The 21,903-nt window shown below is 45.8% G+C and overlaps 1 protein-coding gene across 2 annotated transcripts in view; it reads left to right on the plus strand.

The window, feature by feature from the left end:
- The window catches only part of OSBPL9 (oxysterol binding protein like 9), a 92,885-nt gene that overhangs the window by 17,146 nt on the left and 53,836 nt on the right, over positions 1–21,903 (plus strand). For both annotated transcript variants that reach the window (XM_068140581.1, XM_068140582.1), the window contains exon 3: positions 5,846–5,924. In XM_068140581.1, coding sequence (XP_067996682.1) covers positions 5,846–5,924 — 79 coding nt within the window. The remainder of the gene's footprint in view (positions 1–5,845; positions 5,925–21,903) is intronic.

Raw genomic sequence — 21,903 nt, forward strand, 5'->3', positions numbered from 1 at the left:
AAAACAAGAAGACAAAGGAGCAGAGAAGTTAGGCTAACCAAAACAATGCAGCCAAGGTCAAGCAGAAGCAAGTTAATATCTTTCCCAGAGCGAAGAAGCAAGAAGAGGAGAGAGATTGTTTTGGCACAACTAGTTTTAGTCCCTTATCTCTCCAATGGGATTGTCTAGGATTATCATTATTTTCCTTTTTACACCCCATAGTGATTTATTTACATTTTTACTGCTTTCTATTCAAGAACTGAAAAAATTGTAAAAGCATAGCCTAAAACTACCACACAGGAATATACACACCTGTGCTCTCTACCTGCAGGATTCATTGCAGAGCTGCTTACTCTTGTCCTGACTTAGCCTTTTTCTCTCACTGTGGCCTCTGTTCTGCCAGTTTGGACACTCTTTGGGCCTGCCACTTAAGCTGTGCTTGATCTTTAGTGAAACAAAGGAGGACTGGAAAAGGAAGGAAGAAGACAGCAGGCAAAGGTTTTGAAGTAACAACTGGAGAGGGAACAAATTAGGGTAACAGAGGTGAGAACATTCAGGATGTGATAGCTGAGTGTTACCTGTTTGAGACACTCTGGCTTAGGATATTTAACCTTGAGTGCTGCTGTTGTAGCTCAAAATGACAGTGCCAAAGTGAGGTGGGAATGCTCTGATGTCTTTGCAAATGTCCAGTTTCTACCTTCTGGTCATGCACATGCCAAAGTGCTGCACAAGTTCTTTCCCTGCATTTTCCCCATTCCTTAGAGAATCTGTGGTTCCACTATGCAACAGTCTTGTGAAGAGCTGATGTAAACAGGGGGAAGGAGTCAGGAGGATAATGGGTATAAATGGGAGCATTTTGAGTCTTAAAGGAAGAGGAGCATAGGGAAGGTGAGCTGTGGTCTGACACACCATATGAGTTGCAGCAGAACTCTGTTCTTTCCAGTTATTCCTTCCTTCTGTTGCTACTCCTCTCTAGTCTTCCTGTGGGCCTAATAAAGGGGTACCAATAGCACTTTGAGACTCACACAGAGAATCTCCATTCATATGAATTCCAGATGACTCTTTTTTTTGCACTTTCTTTTGCTTAATATATTGATGTCTTTATTTTAGAATTTCTTTAAGTGTGATGTAAACTCAAATCATTGTCTAGAGCATGACATCCCCAAAGATTCAATGAAGACGTTTCCTGCATTGCTGTTAAATGTGAGGAGAGTGAGTGCCAAGGGGATGGAGCCAGGCTCTGCTGGGTGATGCCCAATGACAGCACAAGGGGCAATGGTGGAAGCTGAGGCATAGGAAGTTCCATGGAAACATGAGGAAATGCTTTTTCACTGTGAGGGTGACAGAACAGTGGAACAGGCTGCCCAGGGGGGTTGTTGAGTCTCCTCTGGAGATATTCAAAACCTCCCTGGATGAGTTCCTGTGTGATCATGGTACATTTGAGCTTGGAAGGGACCTCCAGAGATCATCCAGTCCAACTTCCCTGCCAAAGCAGAATCACCCAGGGTAGACTGGCACAGGAATGTATCCAGGTGAGTTTTGAATATATGCAGAGAAGGAGACTCCACAACCTCTGTGGGCAGCCTGTGCCAGTGCTCTGTCACTCTCACTATAAAGAAGTTTCTCCTCGTGTTGAGGTGAAACCTTCTATGTTCAAACATGTACTTGTTGTTCCTTGTCTTATTACTGTGCAACACCAAAAAGAGCTTGGCCCCCTCCACTTGACACCCACTTCTTAGATATTTATACACATTGATGAGATGCCTTCTCAGTCTTCTCCAGACTAAACAGCCCCAGGTCTCAGTCTCTCTTCACAGGGGAGGTGCTCAAGTCCCCTAATCATCCTTGTGGCTCTCTGTTGGATTCTCTCCAGCAAGTCTCTGTCTCTCCTGAACTGGTATAGGTGATCCTGCTCTGGCAGGGGGGTTGGACTTGATGGTCTTTCAAAGTCCCTTCCAACCCCTAACATCCTGTGATTCTGTTAAACCCCATGTCTGCTTTTAGTAGTGTCGTGAGGCTGTCAGTGTGGAGGCTGGCCTCAGCCTGTCCGTGTGGGCAATATTACGTGGTCCACTTTTATATGTACTTAACATAAGCCAATTCCTCTCTCTTTCCTCATCTATGCCACTCTCCCACCCCAACTTGGAGTTTTGCTGACTCCCCCATCCTTCCTTTGAATGTGTGGCTTTTTTTATGAGGAAGGAATCTTTCTTCTTTCTTTTTTTCCCCTGCCTTTGTGAAGCAGCTCTTCTGGCAGATGACAGTGATACTGATAGCTGAGCAGATGGGCTCCTGCAGTCTGAAATTATATCCAAGATGTTTTCTGTTTAGAGCAATTGTTGATTGGTGACTGGAGGTGTGAATATAAACAAACATGTAATTTAGGCAGCTTGGCTACAATACTTCCCTTTTTTCTTGAGTGGATTTTTAAAAGCTTTTTCCTCACCTTTTTGCTCCTGATACACAGTTCATTGGCCTGAAGTTTCATCTTCAAATTCCTTTGTTGATTGTCATAATGTACTTGGGAGGTGTGTTCACAGAGGACTGTGTGTCATCTGTACAGGACCACAGGATGTTAGGGATTGGAAGAGACTTCTGGAGATCATCGAGTCCAAGCCCCCTGCCAAACCAGGACCATAGAATCTAGCACAGGTCTCACAGGAATGCATCCAGATGGGTCTTGAAAATCTTCAGAGAGGGAGACTCCACAATCTCTCTGGGCAGCCTGTGTCAGTGCTCTGTGACCTTCACAGGGAAGAAGTTCTTCCTCATGCTGAGGTAGAACTTTCTGTGCTGTAGATTCCATCCATTGTCCCTTGTCCTATCACCGGGTGCAACTGAGCAGAGCCTGTCTCCTCCCTCTTGACACCCAGCCCTCAGCTATTTATAAACATTTATTAAATCCCCTCTCAGTCTTCTCTTCTTCAAACTAAACAGCCCCAGGTCTCTCAGCCTCTCCTCACAAGGCAGTGCTCCAGACCACTCATCATCCTTGTAGCCCTCTCTTGGACTCTCTTGATCCTGTCCCTCTTGAACTGGGGAGCTCAGAACTGGATGCAATATTCCAGGTGACGTCTTACTAGAGCAGAGTAGAGGGGGAAGAAAACCTCCCTGGATCTGCTGGACACACTCCTTTTAATGCACTCCAGCATCCCATTGGCCTTCTTGGCCACAAGGGCACATTGCTGTCCCATGGGGAACTTTTCTCCACAGGGCTACTCTCTAGCAGATCACCTCCTAACCTGTACTGGTGCAGTTTATTCTTCCTTCCTCCTATGCCTTAAATCCTGCCTAAGCGTTCTGCAATATACACTTCAACTTTCACAATGTAGTTTTTGGGGATTTTTTTTGCTTGTTCATGTGTATTATATGCATGGCAAAAAAGCATCTCCTGTCCTTATGCTCAAACCCTTTGCCTCAACATTGCCGCTGGAGTGTGTGCACTTCATGCAGCTTTGGGCTGAGATCACAGACAGGGGGATGCTCTTCCTGCTCCTCAGTTTCCTCCCACCACTTGGGCTGGAGGTGGGACTTAGCTGTCCTCCCTGACCTTTTTGGCTTTCTGTTAGTTGTACCTGTATTGTCTGGAGTGATTACCTTGGTCATGTTCTTGGTGTCTGACTTACAGAGTGTTCGTAGCTGGCGACAAGAGCAATATTGTACAACTTGCAATGATCTTCTGAGTTACTGCATGGCAAAACATACACTGCAAGTACCAGACACTTTTTATCTGTTGGTATATTCAAAAAGCCCTCATTCTGGCAACATGACTGACCCACAATGTCACATCCCTGGCACACTAGTATGATTACATATAATCTCCAAATGCAGTGGCTAGTCAGCTGGTTGTTGTTGTGTCTTGGCAATAAAAGTATTCAGCATTATACTGGCTCGGATACACTTTGTAGGTGCCTCATACAGTGATCACAGAATCCCAGAAAGATGCAGGTTGGAAAAGACCCTCAGGATCACCAAGTCCAACCCAGAACCCTACTCTACAAGGCTCACCCCTAAACCATAGCCTCAAGCTCCACATCCAAACCACCTTTAAACACATCCAGGCTTGGTGACTCCACCACCTCCCTGGGCAGCACATTCCAATGCCTGACCACTCTTGCTGGGGAAAAATTCTTCCTAATGTCCAGCCTAAACCTACCCTGCTGCAGATTGAGGCTGTCCCCTCTTGTTTATCACTAATGACCTGTGAGAGGAGACCAGTGCCAATGTCCTCTCAGGTAGTTGTAGAGAGCCATGAGGTCTCCCCTCAGCCTCCTCTTTTCCAAACTAACCATCCCCAGCTCCTTCAGTTGCTCTTCACAAGATTTATTCTCCAGGCCCTTCCCCAGCTTCCTTGCCCTCCTCTGCACCGGCTCCAGCACCTCCACATCTCTCTTGGATTGAGGTGCCCCAAACTGGACACAATACTTGAGGTGTGGCCTCCCCAGAGCTGAATACAAGGGGACTATCACATCTCTGCTCCTGCTGGACACAGCATTTCTAATCCCAGCCAGGATGCCATTGGCTTTCTTGGCCACCTGGGCACACTGCTGGCTCGTGTTCAGTTGCTGAATTCAGAGCTGTACTTGAAAAGTGTATGTGAGAGATACTCTTTTGGAGGAATGGAAGGAAGGGGAAACTAGTTTGGAGTTATCCTTTCCTGCTGTGTAGCCTTGAATTACACATGGTTGGTGCTGTTCTGAAACAGGACATGTTTCTTCTGGCCTGTCTTGTGGTGCCTGAGAAGGTCTCAGCTATACACGAGCCAGAAACCTCACATAGAGGGTATGAAGAATGTGCAAGAGTAAGACTGACTCAGCTCCTTCTGCCCCTAAGCCTTATGTTTTGGCCAGTCTGGATACACACCTGCCCCCCAGCTCTGTAGTTACTCTTGGCTGGATGGAGCACTTGTTGGAACTGATGCTCTGCTGTTAACTTGCTGTTTGCTCTGAGAGTAAAGGTGGAATTTATTGTTTAAATAAGTGCACCTCCCGGGGCTGGCTGGCTGTTTTGTGGGAGAGGGAAGGATAAAAGAGGTGCTGTGCCTGCTGGAGAGGAGGAGAGAAACTGAGCAAATCCAGTGGTGATTTCTGAAGTAAATGCTGTCATTTGCTGGAGCTGGCAGAAGCCTTTTTTCAGTATTGTCTTTTCCTATTGCATGTGGTGGCAGGAGTGAAGATGTGGATAGCTTTGTAAATAGCCAAGCACAGATGGCCTTTAACTCTGCAATTTGTTTGCATTTCCTTCTCATCATTCACGAGGAATTAGAAGACAAAGCTTTTGGTATCTCCTGGTGCCTTACTGTTGATATTTACTGAGGGACTGCGACTCAGATCACGCAGTGTACCAGTGACATGACACGATGCACCAAATCCATTCTGCTGGGATGACTTCTTATTATGTTTTACAGACTGGCAGATAAAAAAATCAGGTCAGGAGCTTCTTTTTACAGAGCATCTACAAATTAGTAGTTTTATCCAGGCAGAGCAGGTACCAAATATTGCTTCCTCACTCCCTTTTGAAGCATAAGGTGGAACGTAGTGGAAAGCTGCTTGCTTCAGTGATGCCGTAGCCTAACGCCACCTCCACTGCACAGCTAAAAGCTGCATTTCATTAGCTGGAAAAATCACAGCTGCACAAATAACTCCTGGGTTTGGTGGTGGTTTGGGGTTGGTTTTTTTCCCCCCCCTCTGCAACTAAAAATACCATTTTAAGAACCGACTTGCATCCTGTGACTAAACAGAGGCTCTTTCTGCTCTTGTTAGCTTCTCATCTGCCGATGCTTTTTCAGTGCCAGGGCTGTAGTGATAGAGTGTGTGCTGCTGATGTCACTGCTTGCCTTATCAGGATTTTGTTCTTTGTTTCACAGGGAGCTGTGATTGGTATAGACGATGAGGATGACAGCACCTTCACGATAACTGTTGATCAGAAAACCTTCCATTTTCAGGGTGAGCTGACAGAAGAGATTGTTTGTTGGTTTTGGTGGTGTTTTGTTTTTTTTTTTTCCCCTTCTTATAATAGATTCCACTTGTGTTTGATGGATGATTTAAAATGTTTGGCAGCAGAACAGCGTGAATGAGCACGCTGAGAACGTTCTGGATCCAGGAGTGCTGCAGGTTAGGCAGGGATTTTGCATCTGCAGTGGACACATACGTGATAGAAAAAGACTGTAGCTCTGGCAGGATTTGGAGATTAAAACTGTAAAGAATAAATCACTCCAGGGGAGGAAGTAACGGGCTTCTGATGATGGGTTTTGCTTACAAACTGTTTCTGCTCTCCGATATCAAGATGCGATTGTGCGCTTCCCTGTGAAGAGAATCAAGACTGGTCTGAAGGTTGCAATTTGTATCCCAATAGAACTTAATGCTCTATTATGAGGAGACTAGAGGCAACACTTGCCTTAAAGGTGGAGCTTTGCTTCAAGACTTAACCAGCTTGCGTTCATTTCATCTACATTTCTGTGTCTTGTCTGCCAGTCACCATTTCTCTGCTGCTATCCTTTTATTCACATTTACTAACACCAATGCCATCTGTCACTGCTATGTTCCGTCATTGCATGCTATGGTTCACCGGTAGAAAGGGTAAGGTGCTCTTATCATTGTTATCTTCCTCCTTACATTGTTTTCTCTGCAGCAGCAGCTCGGCACGCTGTGGTAATGCTGACTTTGCTGAACGTTAAAATCCGAGGGAAATGGGGTGAAAATATTTTGCAGCTGCCATTGGTTAGTCCTTCTGCCTTTTCTGCACCAAATGCAGTGACTAAGTCATTTAATTGCTTTGCATGGAGCAGGAAACTGTAAATACCCAAGAGGCATGTTTGCATTTGAGCAGTCAGGTTAATTTATGTAAAGTGGAAGAATTCTGTAACCTGTATTGTATTGTGATCAGTGATTTGGAAATAGGGACTTGTCATTAATACCATTAATCATGCTGCTGTGTTGGGGAGAATATAGCTGATGATAAATATTAATTGCACACCATATTGTCACTGGCATCTGTATTCCTTGTGCTACAATTCTTCCTACATGCTGCTGCTGTGCACTTACTGGCTTTTCACTGCATTAAGCCTCAACAAGCATACCTTCATAATGCTGAGCACACAGCAATACTTAAATCTGCTGTTCCCAAGGATAAAATGCAAGGTAATTGCTAATGCAGTCCTGGGAAGCTGTACTGTGGCAGCCTTTCAATACTATGAAGCTAAATACTGCTGAATATCTGAGAACTTGATACAGGTAAATCTAGAGATCTCTCATCTTTAGTTACTAAGATAAGCCTCTTTAAGGATGTGTTACTTGCACTGATTTCTTACAAGCTGTATTCTCCTTTGAGTAGTCAGATGCCTGAAAGGAAGACTGATAGTATCTGATACAAGTAGTGTGATGCTCTAAGTAATAGTGATAATTTTTGAACACCAGCTATGTCAGATAACATCTCATGCTTTAGAATCTCAATCTGTGTGCATTTCCTACCAGGTCAGGATTTGTGTATGCTCCTTCAGTGGAGAGCTAAGGTGTTTTCTGTTAGGAAGCTAAAATCCTTGGTATCCAGAAAATTGTAATGATACAAGAACAGTAGCAGTGTATCTCTGTAAAGCAGAAATGTAAAGAGCCAGGGAAGATACCAATGCTGGGACATTTCAGTATGAAACAGCTCTGTGGCACTGCATCTGTAGTTCTTCTGATCACTGTACATGTATCTCCACTTCATGCAAGCCTTAGGTCACATAAATAGAAAATGTTTGTTCATTGGATTCATCCAGTATTGCACAGGCTTGAATGGGTGGGAAATACAGGTCACTGTCAGCCATGAGTGGGGAATGGGTGATAATGTAAATACTGTATACAGAATAACCCAGGAAAACCTGCAGTGTTCTCTACAAGATGCATCATCCAGACAGAGTTTTTGTTCTGTGCAATAGCCACAGCTGTAACTGCATTCACTCTTTATGAGAGAAGCCTTGTATAAAGGGAAGACTGCTGCAGAAATGGCAACTTTTTTAAAGGTGTAATTTCTTCCTTCCTTCCTACTGCCTTCTCTTTAATCTTAAGGGCAAGCAGAGATCCAAACAACCTGGAGCCTAGCTGGGAAGACCATAGAACTTTAAAATACAGAGATTTCAAAGATCTGCTGACATGTGTCTAAATTAGGGTTCCATCTGCACTGGAGCAGTTTATTTTTCAGGCTCCAAAGCTTGCCCTCAGGCTTTAAGTACTGATTAATGAAAACCTGATTTTTTTTTTTGCCTCAGTGAAATTTTGCTGACAGGCAGTGACAGAATTTGAAATTGAGTAAAGAAGGGAAAACTTCCTACTGGATTCATTAATTATTTCTTACTGCCAGTTGCTCAAAATTGCACATTTGTCTTAACACTCTATAGATGAAGGGCAGAGAAGTAATTTCAAGTTGCCTGGTCAGCTTCTCCCATGTGTGTGTGTTACTGAATTTCCAAAGCAGTAAATCTCCAGCATCTCCCACTGAGATTTGCTTGTCACTGGCTCTTGGTAAATTCTGAGCAATGTGATCTTGTGGCCAAGAAGGCCAATGCCGTTCTGGGCTGGATTCGAAGGGCTGTGGTTAGTAGGTCAGAGAGGTTCTCTTCCCCATCTGCTCTGCCCTGGTGAGGCCACATCTGGAATATTGTGGGCCACTCAGTTCAGGAAGGACCTCAGGGAACTGCTTGAAAGACTCCAGCACAGAGCCACAAACATCTTCCTTATGAGGAGAAACTGAGGGAGCTGGGGCTCTTGAGCTTGGAGAAAAGGAGACTAATGGGTTACCTCACTCATGTTTATAAAGATGTGCAGAATGAGTGCCAAGGGGATGGAGCCAGGCTCTGCTGGGTGATGCCCAATGACAGCACAAGGGGCAAGAGTAGAAGGTGAGGCATAGGAAGTTCCATGGAAACGAGGAATTTTTTTTTTCCCTGTGAGGGTGACAGAACACTGGAACAGGCTGCCCAGGGGGGTTGTAGAGCCTCCTTCTCTAGAGATGTTCAAAACCCTCCTGGATGCATTCCTGTGTGATCTGCTCTAGGTGATCCTGCTCTGGCAGGGGTCATGGGCTGGATGATCCTTTGAGGGCTCTCCCAGCCCCTAACATTCTGTGTGTGATTCTGTGTAGCCTTCCCAGTGTGTAGTTGGCATTTTTTTTTCTGCCTCAGACAATCTCCCTCTATTCTGTCAGCAGCTGTGCTTCCTAGAGGCCATCCCTGTTTGAACATCAGTAGAAGTTAAAATGTTTGTAATACAAAGCAGATGCAGGGTATGAATGGTGACTGCATACACATCAAATGGTATCCATGCACTTAGTGTCTGGGTATAGAGGGAAGAAGTGAATTGAATAAATGCGGACAATAAAACAAGCAGCATGGTTTGGGTTTCCTGCCAGCTTAACTTCAGCTCTGCCAGAGTGCCCAGCAGACATTTTTTCCTCTTTATTTTATTGCTTCATATGATTCTGTTGATGCCTGTTCACACTGGAGGGGGAAGAGAGGGACAGAAACTCCACAGCAATTTGAAAATATGTTTCGAAGTCATGGATTTTGTCTCCCAGTTGGTCCTTGCTTGGTCATACTGTATACCCAGTTTCATGGCTTGATTCTAAGGCTTCTGAATTAGGTAGATCTCAAAGCACTTCCTTATGGGCTTCTTAAGATTAGATGCAAAAATCCATTTGAGTTGCTGCAATACTTTTGGGATAATACTCACAGTCTAAGGCACCTTCCTCTCAGGAAGCTCTTCCTGATAAGATATTTTGTCTTGCTGTAATACATGTCCCTGTTCTAAATGGTCCATAACCTTCAAACACTGTGGGGCTTTTCTTTGGGTGGTTGGTTTGGTTTGGTTGGTTGGGTTTTCTTCTCTCTTCCCATCCTCCTGTCATCACCTAGCAAGAAGCTCTTTCCATTTGGAAAATCACTATTTCTATCCTTCCAATCACTTAGCTGCTCTTTCTGCTCACTAGATGTTTGTGGCTTGAATTCAGGAGTGGGAACATGATGTTCAGGTTCATCTGTCAATGGTGTTGTTTGTCTTCTTGATGCTCAAATTGCTGCCTAACCTGAAGCAGTAATGGCTTTTATTTGGACTGAAATAATTCACTGAACACACATATTGTAAAGCAGAAACAAGAATTCAGATCTTTCAACTCCTACCCTGAAAACCCAGCTCTTATTTTCACAACCTGCAGCAGAGTTCCTTGGCAGGCCAGTCAGCCTTGTCTCCACTGTTTTGTGTTATCAGAGGACTGAAATATTGGAAGCAGTCCAGTGCATTGATCTGAGATGATTTTGCTTTAGCTTTTGTCTTTCCTTTCTTATTCCTGCCACAAAAGTACTGGAGAAATTAAGCTGTGGATGTTGCTGTGCAACTTGCTCTCCTATAACATGAATGCTGTCAGCTGATGAAGCTGCATTTCTCCTTCTTGCCCATCCTGCCCCAGTTTCTAGCTTTATTTGTGACTGCTGAGGAAGAGAGAGATGTGCACAGCAGTGGGTTGTCTTAATGCTGTAAAAGCAGGGCTGTGGGACACAGCCATCAGTGAGGATAGACTGAGGTCCCCAAAGGCCTTAGCTGCTGAGCAGTATCAGAAACTGAGATTTTAAATATTTATATTAAGTATCAAAATGAAGTATAATGGCTTTAGATCTGCATCTCACCACTGCAAGGGGAAATAGTCAATATTTATGGTCCTCTATAAAACCTTAGCATTGTCCACCAGCTAGATGTCAGGACGCAGATTGCCCTTGTGGCAGAGGGAGGCACTTAGCCTATCAGATTACACAGTGGCAGCCTTTTCCCCCCAAAGAAAGTTTGGAGAGGTTTTTTAACTTGCTATTGGCAAATGCCTAGCAAGAGGTCTGGGTGTGGAATCTCAGTCTGTGCTGGGTTTCTCAGTGATGTTTGTAACTGGTGACCACAGACGGAGCAGCCAAGTGATAGGAAGGATAGAAAGAGTGACTTTCCAAATGGAAAGAGCTTCTAGCTAGGTGATGACAGGAAGATGTGGAGAGGAGAAAAAAAAGCACCCAATCAAACCCAAAACAAACAAAAACCCAACAGAGAAAAACCCCACAGTGTTTGAAGGTTATGGACCACTTAGAATAGGGATGTATTACAGCAAGACAAAATACATTATCAAGAACAGCTTGGGGGGGATTCCAGTGATGCTGAACTCCTCTCTGCCATGCCCAGAGGTGCTTTGATGTCACAGAGGAGGATGAACATCTATGTTAAGAGTGAACTTCCAGCCTTGCCTCTCTGTACATTTACATCAGAGCTGAGCTACTGGTCCTCCTCCTGTTAACTGACCACAAAGCTCTGGGCTCCATCTCATCCTCTCCTCCCTGACCAAACTGTGGACATTTCTCAGTGAAACAGAAGTAGATTTAGGTTTTGTGGTATGGTCTTGAACTCTTGCTCTCTCCTTCATCTATTACTGTTTTGAGTAGCTGACACTTGTGACCAGAGCACAGGGCATGGTTTCTGATCACTCCATGAGGGTGTCAGGTAATGACAGGACTAGGGGGAATGGAAAAAAAATAGAAATGGGTAGATTCAGATTGGATGATAGGAAGAAGTTCTTCCCCATGAGGGTGGTGAGACACTGGCACAGGTTGCCCAGGGAGGTGGTGGAAGCTTCATGCCTGGAGGTTTTTGCAGCCAGGCTGGATGTGGCTGTGAGCAACCTGCTGTAGTGTGAGGTGTCCCTGCCCATGGCAGGGGTGTTGGAACTGGATGATCCTTGAGGTCCCTTCCAACCCTAACATGATTCTATAATGCTGTTTGCAATGAGGCTGTGTGCACCCTGGTCTTAGGGTCGTGTAGAAACGCCTCTTGGGTTTCCATTTCTTGAGGCTGAACCAGCAGATTTCAAAATGTATATTCAGCTTGACAGTAGTGAAGAAAACAATACCTTGAAATAATGTGTGATGTGTCCAGGGGCTTTGTTTTTTCCTTTCCCCTAGAAGAAACAGTATTTAATATTCACTGCATTTAGCATCAGTAGGAATGGAGACTCTCAACTCTATGTGTATGATGGTTGTATCCAGGGGGGTTCTTAATGGCTTGAAGTGCAGATGGAGAGCAGTGACAGTGGTGTCCCTCAGGAGTCTGTACTGGGACCCTGCTCTTTAATATTTTTATCAGTGATATAGACCAGGGGGATTGAAGGCACCATCAGCAAGTGTGAAGATCTTTGAGGTCTCTTCCAACCTTGGTGATTCTGTGACTTGGTGATTCTGATAATACCAAGCTGTGTGGTGTTGCTGATACACCAGAGGGACAGGATGGCATCCAGAGGGACCAGGACAAGCTGGAGAGCTGGGCCCAGGTGAAACTCATGAGGTCCAACAAGAGCAAGTGCAGGGATCTGCATCTGGGCCAGAATAATCCTCACTATCAATACAGGCTCGGGGAGAAGGTGATAGAAAGCAGCCCTGAGGAAAAGGACTTGAGGGTGGTGATGGATGAAAAGCTGGACATGAGCAGGCAGTGTGAGCTTGCAGCACAGAAGGCAAATCACATCCTGGGCTGTATCAAAAGCAGCATTGCCAGCAGATCTGGAGAGGTGATTCTGACACTTTGCTCTGGTGACACCTCACCTGGAGTACTGTGTCCAGGTCTGGAGAGCTCAGTATAGGAAGGACATGGACCTGATGGAGCAGGTCCGGAGGAGGGCTGTTGAGGAATGGCTTGAATTGCAGGGACATGGTTCTATGGAACAGCTGTTTGATCAGAGTGTATAGGCCAGACTCCATCTTGTTGGTTACTGCTCACAGCTTAGCTGGCATGCTGATGTAGCAAGGTCACCACAGCCCTGTGACTGTGCTTGCAGTTTCTCATAAGATAGCAGCATGTGAAATAGTTACTTACAAGATAGTAGTATGTGAAACAAAGCATATATGCGAAACAAAGACCTACTGAGAAAGGAGGTTGTGGAGTTGCTCGTAGGCCTAACAGCAAGTAGGATGGACAATGTGATGTAACCCTGGACTAATAGCTAATAGAATAATGACACCTGTGCATATTTAGTTGCTGAAGATACTATATAAGCTGTGTTTTCAAACAATAAAGTTGAAGCCTGATTACCAATCATATTGATTGCCTGCTCGATGCTTCCCACCACAACAGAGGGCCACAAAAATGATCCAGGGCTTGGAGCACCTCTGCTACGAGGACAGGCTGAGGGAGCTGGGGGTGTTCAGCCTGGAGAAGAGGAGGCTCCAGGGAGACCTAATAGCAGCCTGCCAGTACCTGAAGGGGGCTACAGGAAGGCTGGAGAGAGACTGTTTGCAAAGGCCTGCAGTGACAGGATGAAGGGCAATGGCTTCAAACTAAAGAGCAGATTTAGACTGGATATTAGGAACAAGTTTTTTTACTGTGAGGGTGGTGGATTACTCAAACAGGTTTGCCAGGGAGGTGCCTGAGGCTCCTTCCCTGAAGATTTTCAAGGTGAGGCTCGATGAGGCCCTGGGCAACCTGATCTAGTTGGGGATGTCCCTGCTGACTGTGGGGAGGTTGGACTGGATGACCTTTGGAGGTCTCTTCCAACCCAGACCATTCTATGATTCCATGATATGTGACAACTGTTTTGGAAGGGGAGAGATGGTTGGGAAAGGTCTCACCATAAGGAGGGAAGGGATGCTAAGAAGTTCCACACTCTTCCTTCTGTTTTAACAGGAAATTCTAAGCAGCAATAAACATGAGCATGATGTGTTATGGGGAGGACTCTGTTCCTGGCTAAGGAAAGCAGTTAGAGTTTTGTCCCTCTATTTTGATTTTTATTTTTAAGCCATAAGGTATTTTGTGCTTGAACCTAGTAGTCTCTGAGCTACCCAGTGGCCTTTAAATGCAAACCATAGCTTGACAGCCAATTCCACAGCATACAGTACATAAAACTTTATTGAGTGTTACTGTTGTTAATATTGAAATACAGATATTCTCCAGTAAAATCTCAGATACTTGCAGCTTGCCTCTCAGACAGCTAATAACATCTTGATCATGAACTTCCTTTGTTGGATGGGTTGCCACCTGAGGATATGCTTATGGGCTGATTCCAAAGCCTGTCACAAAAGATTAGGTAATAATGGAACAGCAGTTAAGTTGCTTTCCCAAGATCACAGTTTGATTTCACTTGTACAGTGCATGCAGGAGGCCATTTGATGCTCCCTCTTTGGACCAGATGAGGTTTTTCTCTGTCTTGTAACTGCACAGAGTATTCTGTAGGCACAGGGAGATTGGGCAGGTCAAAAATCTGCAGAAGAGAAGGAGGATTGATTTACATGTGTAGGTGGACAATGGCATCAGGAAGAAGGTTAACACAAGGGAGAATAATGATTGTGACAACTCCAGAATTCTGCCACAGAGGAAGTAAGGCACTGAGACAGTGTTCAGCCTGCTGCCAGATGCGAGGACAGTATTTGTAAGCAAGGAATCTACAGTGCTTTGGAAGGCTTTGATGAAACCCTGCTTCATCTTGCATTTTTCTATGGTTTGAAAGGCCTTCAGTGATGTTTAAAAGCCATTTATTTAGCCACAAGACAGCCCTTTTTATGTGTGACTTTTCCACTTTATGAGGCAGTGCTTTGGTCACAGCAACCCCATGCAGTGCCACAGGCTGGGACAGAGTGGCTGGAGAGCAGCCAGGCAGAGAGGGACCTGGGGGTACTGGTCAACAGCAGCTGAACACGAGCCAGCAGTGTGCCCAGGTGGCCAAGAAGGCCAATGGCATCCTGGCCTGCATCAGCAATAGTGTGGCCAGCAGGAGCAGGGGAGTCATTGTGCACTGTGCTCAGCACTGATTAGGCCACATCTTGAATCCTGTGTCCAGTTCTGGGTCCCTTCATATAAGAAAGATGTGGAGATGCTGGAATGTGTCCAGAGGCTGGGGAGGGGTCTGGGGCACAGCCCTGTGAGGAGAGGCTGAGGGAGCTGGGGGTGTTTAGCCTGGAGAAAAGGAGGCTCAGGGGAGACCTTCTTGCTGTCTACAATTATCTGAAGGGAGGCTGTAGCCAGGTGGGGGTTGGTCTCTTTTCCCAGGCCACAGTGCCAGAATGAGAGGACTCAGTCTCAAGCTGCACCAGGGGAAGTTTGAGCTGGATGTGAGGAAGAAATTCTTCACAGACAGAGTGAATGGCCATTGGAATGGGCTGCCCAGGGAGTCACCATCCCTGGAAGTGTTTAAAAAAGAAACTGGATGAGGCACTTGGTGCCATGGTTTAGTTGATTAGATGGTGTAGGGTGATAGGTTGGACTTGATGACCTCAAAGGTCTTTTCCAACCTGATTAATAATGTGACTCTGTAATAACCATCTCCCTCCACTGAGACTGGTAGCAAAAATCCTATCAAGCTCAACACAGTCAGAATTTCATCTCTCCCAGCTGGTTACTTGTGTGTAAAGACACTGCATTAGTTCTGCACTGGGCTGAGGAAATACAGGCATTTGGCATACAAATCAGTGGCAATTTTGTCAGAGTGAAGGCTGCATAATTGACTCTATTGACTCTCTGAGCCTAATGGATTTTAGTTTTTTTCCTGAGTCCTGCCTGCAATTAGGTCACAGTGAATGAAAATAGAAGATGCATTTCATTTTGTGACGGTGTGGTGCAGTGATAAGCAGTGTAGTGATTTAAAAACCCTAATTCTCAAGGTTTCCCTTTCAGCCTCGTGCCCAAGTAAGATGTACAGACAGGGGGGGGAAAAAACCCCAAACCAGAACAGCAGCAGCAGTGTGCTAATTCTGAGGTGACAAGCTTGGTGTGTTCTGTCTTCCCAGGGCTGCTTGTGCATGACCTAGAAATGCTAGTGGTGGGTGCTGTATGGTGGAGCAGAGTTGTTAGACTTGTTTGTACCTAATCTTTAGATGCTGTCAAGCTTAGGATTGGAGGGGGGGGGAAGTAATCTGTTTTATGCTGTACTTCAACATTTGGTATAGGTTATATAAACACATATAATCTCTTCCAAAGAAAGTAAATATTACAGGAACTCTAAAAACTACAACATGTATTCTCCGTTTGGGAAATAGACAGGGGCTGAGAGCATTCGGTGGTGTTGCATTTCATTTGCCTGCTCATTCTCACCCAACAGAACTCTTTACAATCTCCCCCAGCCGCTGGATCTGGCTGGCTGGGCACTTTGAGCAATTCACAGGGTGCATTCAAAGGAGTGTGTCCAGCAGATGCAAGGAGGTTCTCCTCCCCCTCTACTCTGCCCTGGTGAGACCTCACCTGGAATACTTCACCAAATTCTGGGCTCTGCAGTTCAAGAGGGACAGGGATCTGCCAGAGAGAGTCCAATGGATGCTGAGGGGTCTGGAGCACTGCCTGATGAGGAGAGGTTGAGAGCCCTGGGGCTGTTTAGTCTGGAGAAGACTGAGAGGGGATTTAATCAATGTTTATAAATATCTGAGGGCTGGGGGTCAAGAGGGAGGGGACAGGGACAGGCTCTGCTGACTTGCTCCCTGTGATAGGAAAAGGGGCAATGGATATAAACTACAGCACAGGAGGTTTCATCTCAACATGAGGAAGAACTTCTTCCCTGTGAGGGCCCCAGAGCACTGGAACAGGCTCTGGAACCCAGAGAAGTTGTGAGATTGTGGAGACTCCTCTGGAGGCTTTCAAGACCCATTTGGATGTGTTCCTGTGTGACCTGTGCTGGATTCTCTGGTCCTGCTCTGGTAGGGAGGTTGGACTCGAAGATCTCTGGAGGTCCCTTCCAACCCCTAACATCCTGTGATCCTTTGTGATCCTGTGATAAGTGACTACTTCAGCAGCTGTGAAAGAGAATTCCTCTGAATTACAGAAACTCCTCAGCAGAAGCAATGATTCTTGTCTTTAATGGGGTTTGGTTTTCTTTCTAGCATTTTCTCCTTGTTAAAATTGATACCTTTCTCCCCTCCTCTAGAAAAGAGTGGAGAAGCTTTTTCCTAGTATAAACTGGCTGTTGGCATAATCTCCTGAATAATCTCAATAAGCCATCACCAAACATGCACCTATTAAAGAATATTATTAGCACATTCAATCTCACTGTAATGTAACTGCATACTCCTTGAGTCTGTTCTTAACGAGTCATGGGTGGAACTGTAATTGTGTTAAGTACCCTGTGGTCGCCCCAGACGTGCCTGAGGTGTCACAGTCAATTACACAGGCACCTTCTTGAGGGATGCACAATAGGCACTGGAGACTGAAAGGTTAAGTGCATGGAAACAAACTGCAATCTGGCTCATAAATACTAATTCTGCTAGGAAAATGTAACAAGAGCTTAACTGACATATGCATGGCACATTTGCAGTGTTTCAGCCATTAAAGGCCCTGGCCTCTTTCTTGCATAGAGCAGGGATTGTATAGCTCTGTGTGGATTTAGCTGCTTCCATGTGCAAATGTTCACTGCTTGAACTCATCTTGAGTACTGCGTTCAGTTTGGGGTTCCCCAGTTTGAGAGGGACAGGGATCTGCTGGAGAGGATCCAGCAGAGGGCTCTGAGGATGATGAAGGGACTGGAGCACTTCCTGATGAGAAGAGGCTGAGGGCCCTGGGGCTGTTTAGTCTGGAAAAGAGAAGATTTAGAGAGGATTTAATAAATGTTTATAAATATCTGAGGGCTGGGTGTCGAGAGGGAGGGGACAGGCTCTGCTCAGTTGCACCCTGGGATAGGACAAGGGGCAATGGATGTAAGCTGCAGCACAGGAGGTTCTATCTCAACACAAGGGGGAAATTCTTTACTGGAAGGCTCACAGAGCACTGGAATAGGCTACCCAGAGAGGTTGTGGAGTCTCCTTCTCTGGTGACTTTCAAGGCCCATCTGGATGTGTTCCTCTGTGTCCTGAGCTAGATTGCATGGTACTGCTCTGGCAGCGGGGGTTGGAATCGATGATCTCTTTGTGTCCTTTCCAACCCCTGACATCCTGTGATCCTGTGACTCTTAGAGGAAAGCTCAGGGACTGTTGGTGTTCTCTCCACTGCAGACAGTTGGCATTTGTGTGGATAGCTGATGCTCTAGTACAATCTGATTTTTCAGATGACAAGGTAGCTATTGCATTAACACCTGAGAACCACAATGAATGTTCATGTAGTGTAGTGGGCTCCTCTATTTAATTTATTTTTCTAATTAGTGTAAACAAAATTGGAATTGCTTACAAACAGCTGAAGTCACACTTTTATGGTTTTACATGGCAGGGGTTTCTCTTGTAGATGTCTCACTGCTTCTTACCTGTCTTGTGGAATTCTAGCACAGTCAGCAGGTCAAGGGAGGTGATTCTCTCTCTCTACTCTGCTCTGGTGAGACCTTATCTGGTGTACTGTGTCCAGTTCTGGAGCCCCTATTACAGGAAGGATCTGGATGTGCTGGAACATGTCCAGAGAAGGGCCATGAGGATGATCAGAGGGCTGGAGCTCCTCTCCTATGAGGACAGACTGAGGGAGTTGGGACTGTTCAGTCTGGAGAGGAGAAGGCTCCAAGGAGACCTAATTGTGGCCTTCCAGTATCTGAAGGTGGCTACAAGAAAGCTGGGGAGGGACTTTTTAGGGTGCCAGGGAGTGATAGGACTAATGGGAATGGAGCAAACTACAAATGGATTGGATGTTAGGAAGAAATTTTTCCCATGAGAGGGTGGTGAGACACTGGAACAGGTTGCCCAGAGAAGTGGTTGAGGCCCCATCCCTGGAGGTGTTTAAGACCAGGCTGGATGAGGCTTAGGCCAGCCTGATCTAGTGTGAGGTGTCCCTGCCTGTTCAGGGGGGTTGGAACTAGCTGATCCTTGAGGTCCCTTCCAACCCTAACAATTCTATGATTCTGATATTCCAGAGTCAGCCTAGGAAGAAATAACTTGCTTCTCTCTCTTGCCCCCTGCCCTTCCTCTCTTTTGAGAAGTTTTGAGCCAGGAAGGACTAGAGATTATTCCTCTGTTTTCATACAAGCACAGATAGTAGAGAAATGCCTTGGACTAGATAGCAATTGCCTTACCCCAAATATGTTGGCAGTCCCCATAGGAACTGGAGGGGGAATTAACTTAAAGATGGAGTCTGAACAAACTGTGAAAAAGGTTGGAGTGGATTCCAGGGTACTTGAGACACAGGACTAATGAACAAGGTGTTCTTGTCCCCGGTCTGCTGAAGAAAGCTTCCAGCATTTGCTGATGCAGATTTGATGTCACGTGCATCATAGAGCTTTTAGATTAACAGATACTGGGAGCTTTTTCCTTGGCCAAAGCTGCCCTCTTTAAATGAAAACTAGCTTGGGATACCTAGCTTCCCCTGCAGGTGGGTGGATAATGATCCCTGACCATTGTGTGCAGCCTTTTCCCATAAACTGTTTCTGAGTGTATTGGCTAATCTCTTTTTTTTTTTGAATGTTGCTATTGATTTATCTTACTTTCTTTTATTTTTCCCCACCAGTGATCTTTTGGCAGCTGTTCAGTTCCAAATTGCTTTTACCATTAGGGAGCTTTTACTTGCACCTAATCTCACAGCAGCCATTTTGATTAGATTTAATACAACTTTTCTCACACCCTGCTTCACCCAAAACTGCATCCTACTGTCCTCTCCATGGTTTTCTGAAGAGTGTGTGGAGGAGAGCTAGGGGAATCTGCTGTGGATGGTAGATGGCCTGAGCCCTGGGCAGAGTGCTTACAAGGTTGCAGTGCTGTGTCTTTCTGTGCAGAGAGCAGGCTTCCCCTGCAGTGCTCCTGGATTTATTGTGGCTGAGACTTTGTTTTACCATGTGTGTTCATGAGATCCACGTGTTCTGCCTGAGGACTGGTCATGCTGTGCCAACATTTGCAAAGTCTAGCACATGAGGGAGAAATACAGCTTTGTTCCTTCTGCTGAGCTCGAGTAGAAAAAGCCCCCCTGTAAAGCAGCTTTTAGCAGAACAGAAGCTTCAGAAGATTGTTTCTGAGCGTGGGAAAGTCAGATCAGTTTTGGATCTGTACTGACTGGTTGGTTTCTGGGTCTTCTCTGGTGCTGCAAGCCTTCTCTGGTCTGTCAGTGGCTCATCTACACACTTCAATGTGATGACAGAATCACAGAATCAACCAGATTGGAACCAATATCACCAACTCCAACCACTCACCCAACCCTATCTAATCAACTAGACCATGGCACTAAGTGCCTCAGCCAGGCTTTTCTTAAACACCTCCAGAGACATCGACCCCACCACCTCCCTGGGCAGCCCATTCCAACGGCCAATCTCTCTTTCTGTGAAGAACTTCTTGCTAAGATCAAGCCTAAGCTTCCCCCTGCACAGTTTGAGACTGAGTCCTCTTCTTCTATTGCTGGTTGCGTGGGAGAAGAGACCAACCCCCACCTGGCTACAACCTCCCTTCAGAGAGCTGGAGAGAGCAATAAGGTCTCCCCTGAGCCTCCTCTTCCCCAGGCTAAACACCCCCATCTCCCTGAGCCTCTCCTCACAGGGCTGTGCTCCAGACCTCTCCCCAGCTTTGTTGCCCTTCTCTGGACACATTTGAACACTTCATTAATGGGCTACTATACACTGGGAACAGTGTTGAACCAATACAGTGACCTCTTTTTGCTGGCAGTATGGAAGGTCGTAAGAAGTCTGTTGCAAATACAAGGATTAATTCACTGCTCTGCAGCTTGATTGCTTCTTTTTTTAAAATTCATATAATAGTGGGAAAAAAAATTGAACTCAGGACTTTTGTACCCTGCAAATTACATCTACCTCTTCAGGAACTTGTCTCCCAGTATCCCAGTAAGATCACAGCATCAGAAACATTCAGGTTGGAAAAGACCCTCAGGATCACCAAGTTCAACCCAGAACCCTACTCTACAAGGCTCACCCCTAAACCATAGCCCCAAGCACCACATCCAAATGCCTGACCACTATGCTGGGAAAAAATTCTCCCTAATGTCCAGTCTACAACTACCCAGTCATAGGTTGAGGCCATTCCCTATTGTTCTATCACTAATGACCTGTGAGAAGAGACCAGCACCAGCCTCTCCACAAGGTCCTTTCAGGTAGTTGTAGAGAGCCATGAGGTCTCCCCTCAGCCTCCTCTTTTTCACACTAACCATCCCCAGCTCCTTCAGTTGCTCTTCATCAGATTTATTCTCCAGGCACTTCCCCAGCTTCCTTGCCCTCCCCTGCACTGCCTCCAGCACCTCCACATCTCTCTTGGATTGAGGTGCCCAAAACTGGACGCAATACTTAAGGTGTGGCCTCCCCAGAGCTGAGCACAAGGGCACAATCACCTCCCTGCTCCTGCTGGACACAGCATTTCTAATGCCAGCCAGGATGCCATTGGCTTTCCTGGCCACCTGGGCACAGTGCTGGCTCGTGTTTAGCTGCTTGTCCATTAGCACCCCCAGGTCCCTTTCTGCCAGGCAGCTTTCCAGCCACACTGCCCCAAGCCTGTAGCATTGCTTGGGGCTGTTGTGACCCAAGTGCAGCACCTGGCACTTGGCCTTGTTGAAGCTCATCCTGTTAATGTTGGCCATGGATCCAATCTGTCCAAGTCCCTTTGTAGAGCCTCACTACTCTGGTGCAGAACAACACTCCACCTACCCTGGTGTCATCTGCACACTTACTGCTGACACACTCTGTGTCTTCATCAAGGTCATCAAGAAAGATGTTAAACAGAAGTGGTCCCAGCACTGAGCCCTGAGGAACACCACTTGTGCCCAGCCACCAGCTGGATTTAACTCCATTGACCACCAAGATTTTCTTTTTCTGGATACTAGGAGGTGATTGATTAAAAAACAACAACAGACCACAGAAAACCAGAGAACAGACCCAGGAAACCTTAACACATTTAAATATGTTAATCACTGCCACTTTGAACACACAGTTGAGAAGTTGAAGCAGTTAGGTATTTGAGTATTGGTAGATTATGAACAGAGTGAACTGTATATGCTACATCTCCATACTTTGTCTGTTAAATGGTGATATGTTCAGTGTTCCATGACCTGA

Source organism: Melanerpes formicivorus, unplaced genomic scaffold (genome assembly GCF_026170545.1).
Source record: "Melanerpes formicivorus ecotype bairdi unplaced genomic scaffold, bMelFor1.0.p_v2 SCAF_7, whole genome shotgun sequence".
Taxonomy (NCBI): domain Eukaryota; kingdom Metazoa; phylum Chordata; class Aves; order Piciformes; family Picidae; genus Melanerpes; species Melanerpes formicivorus.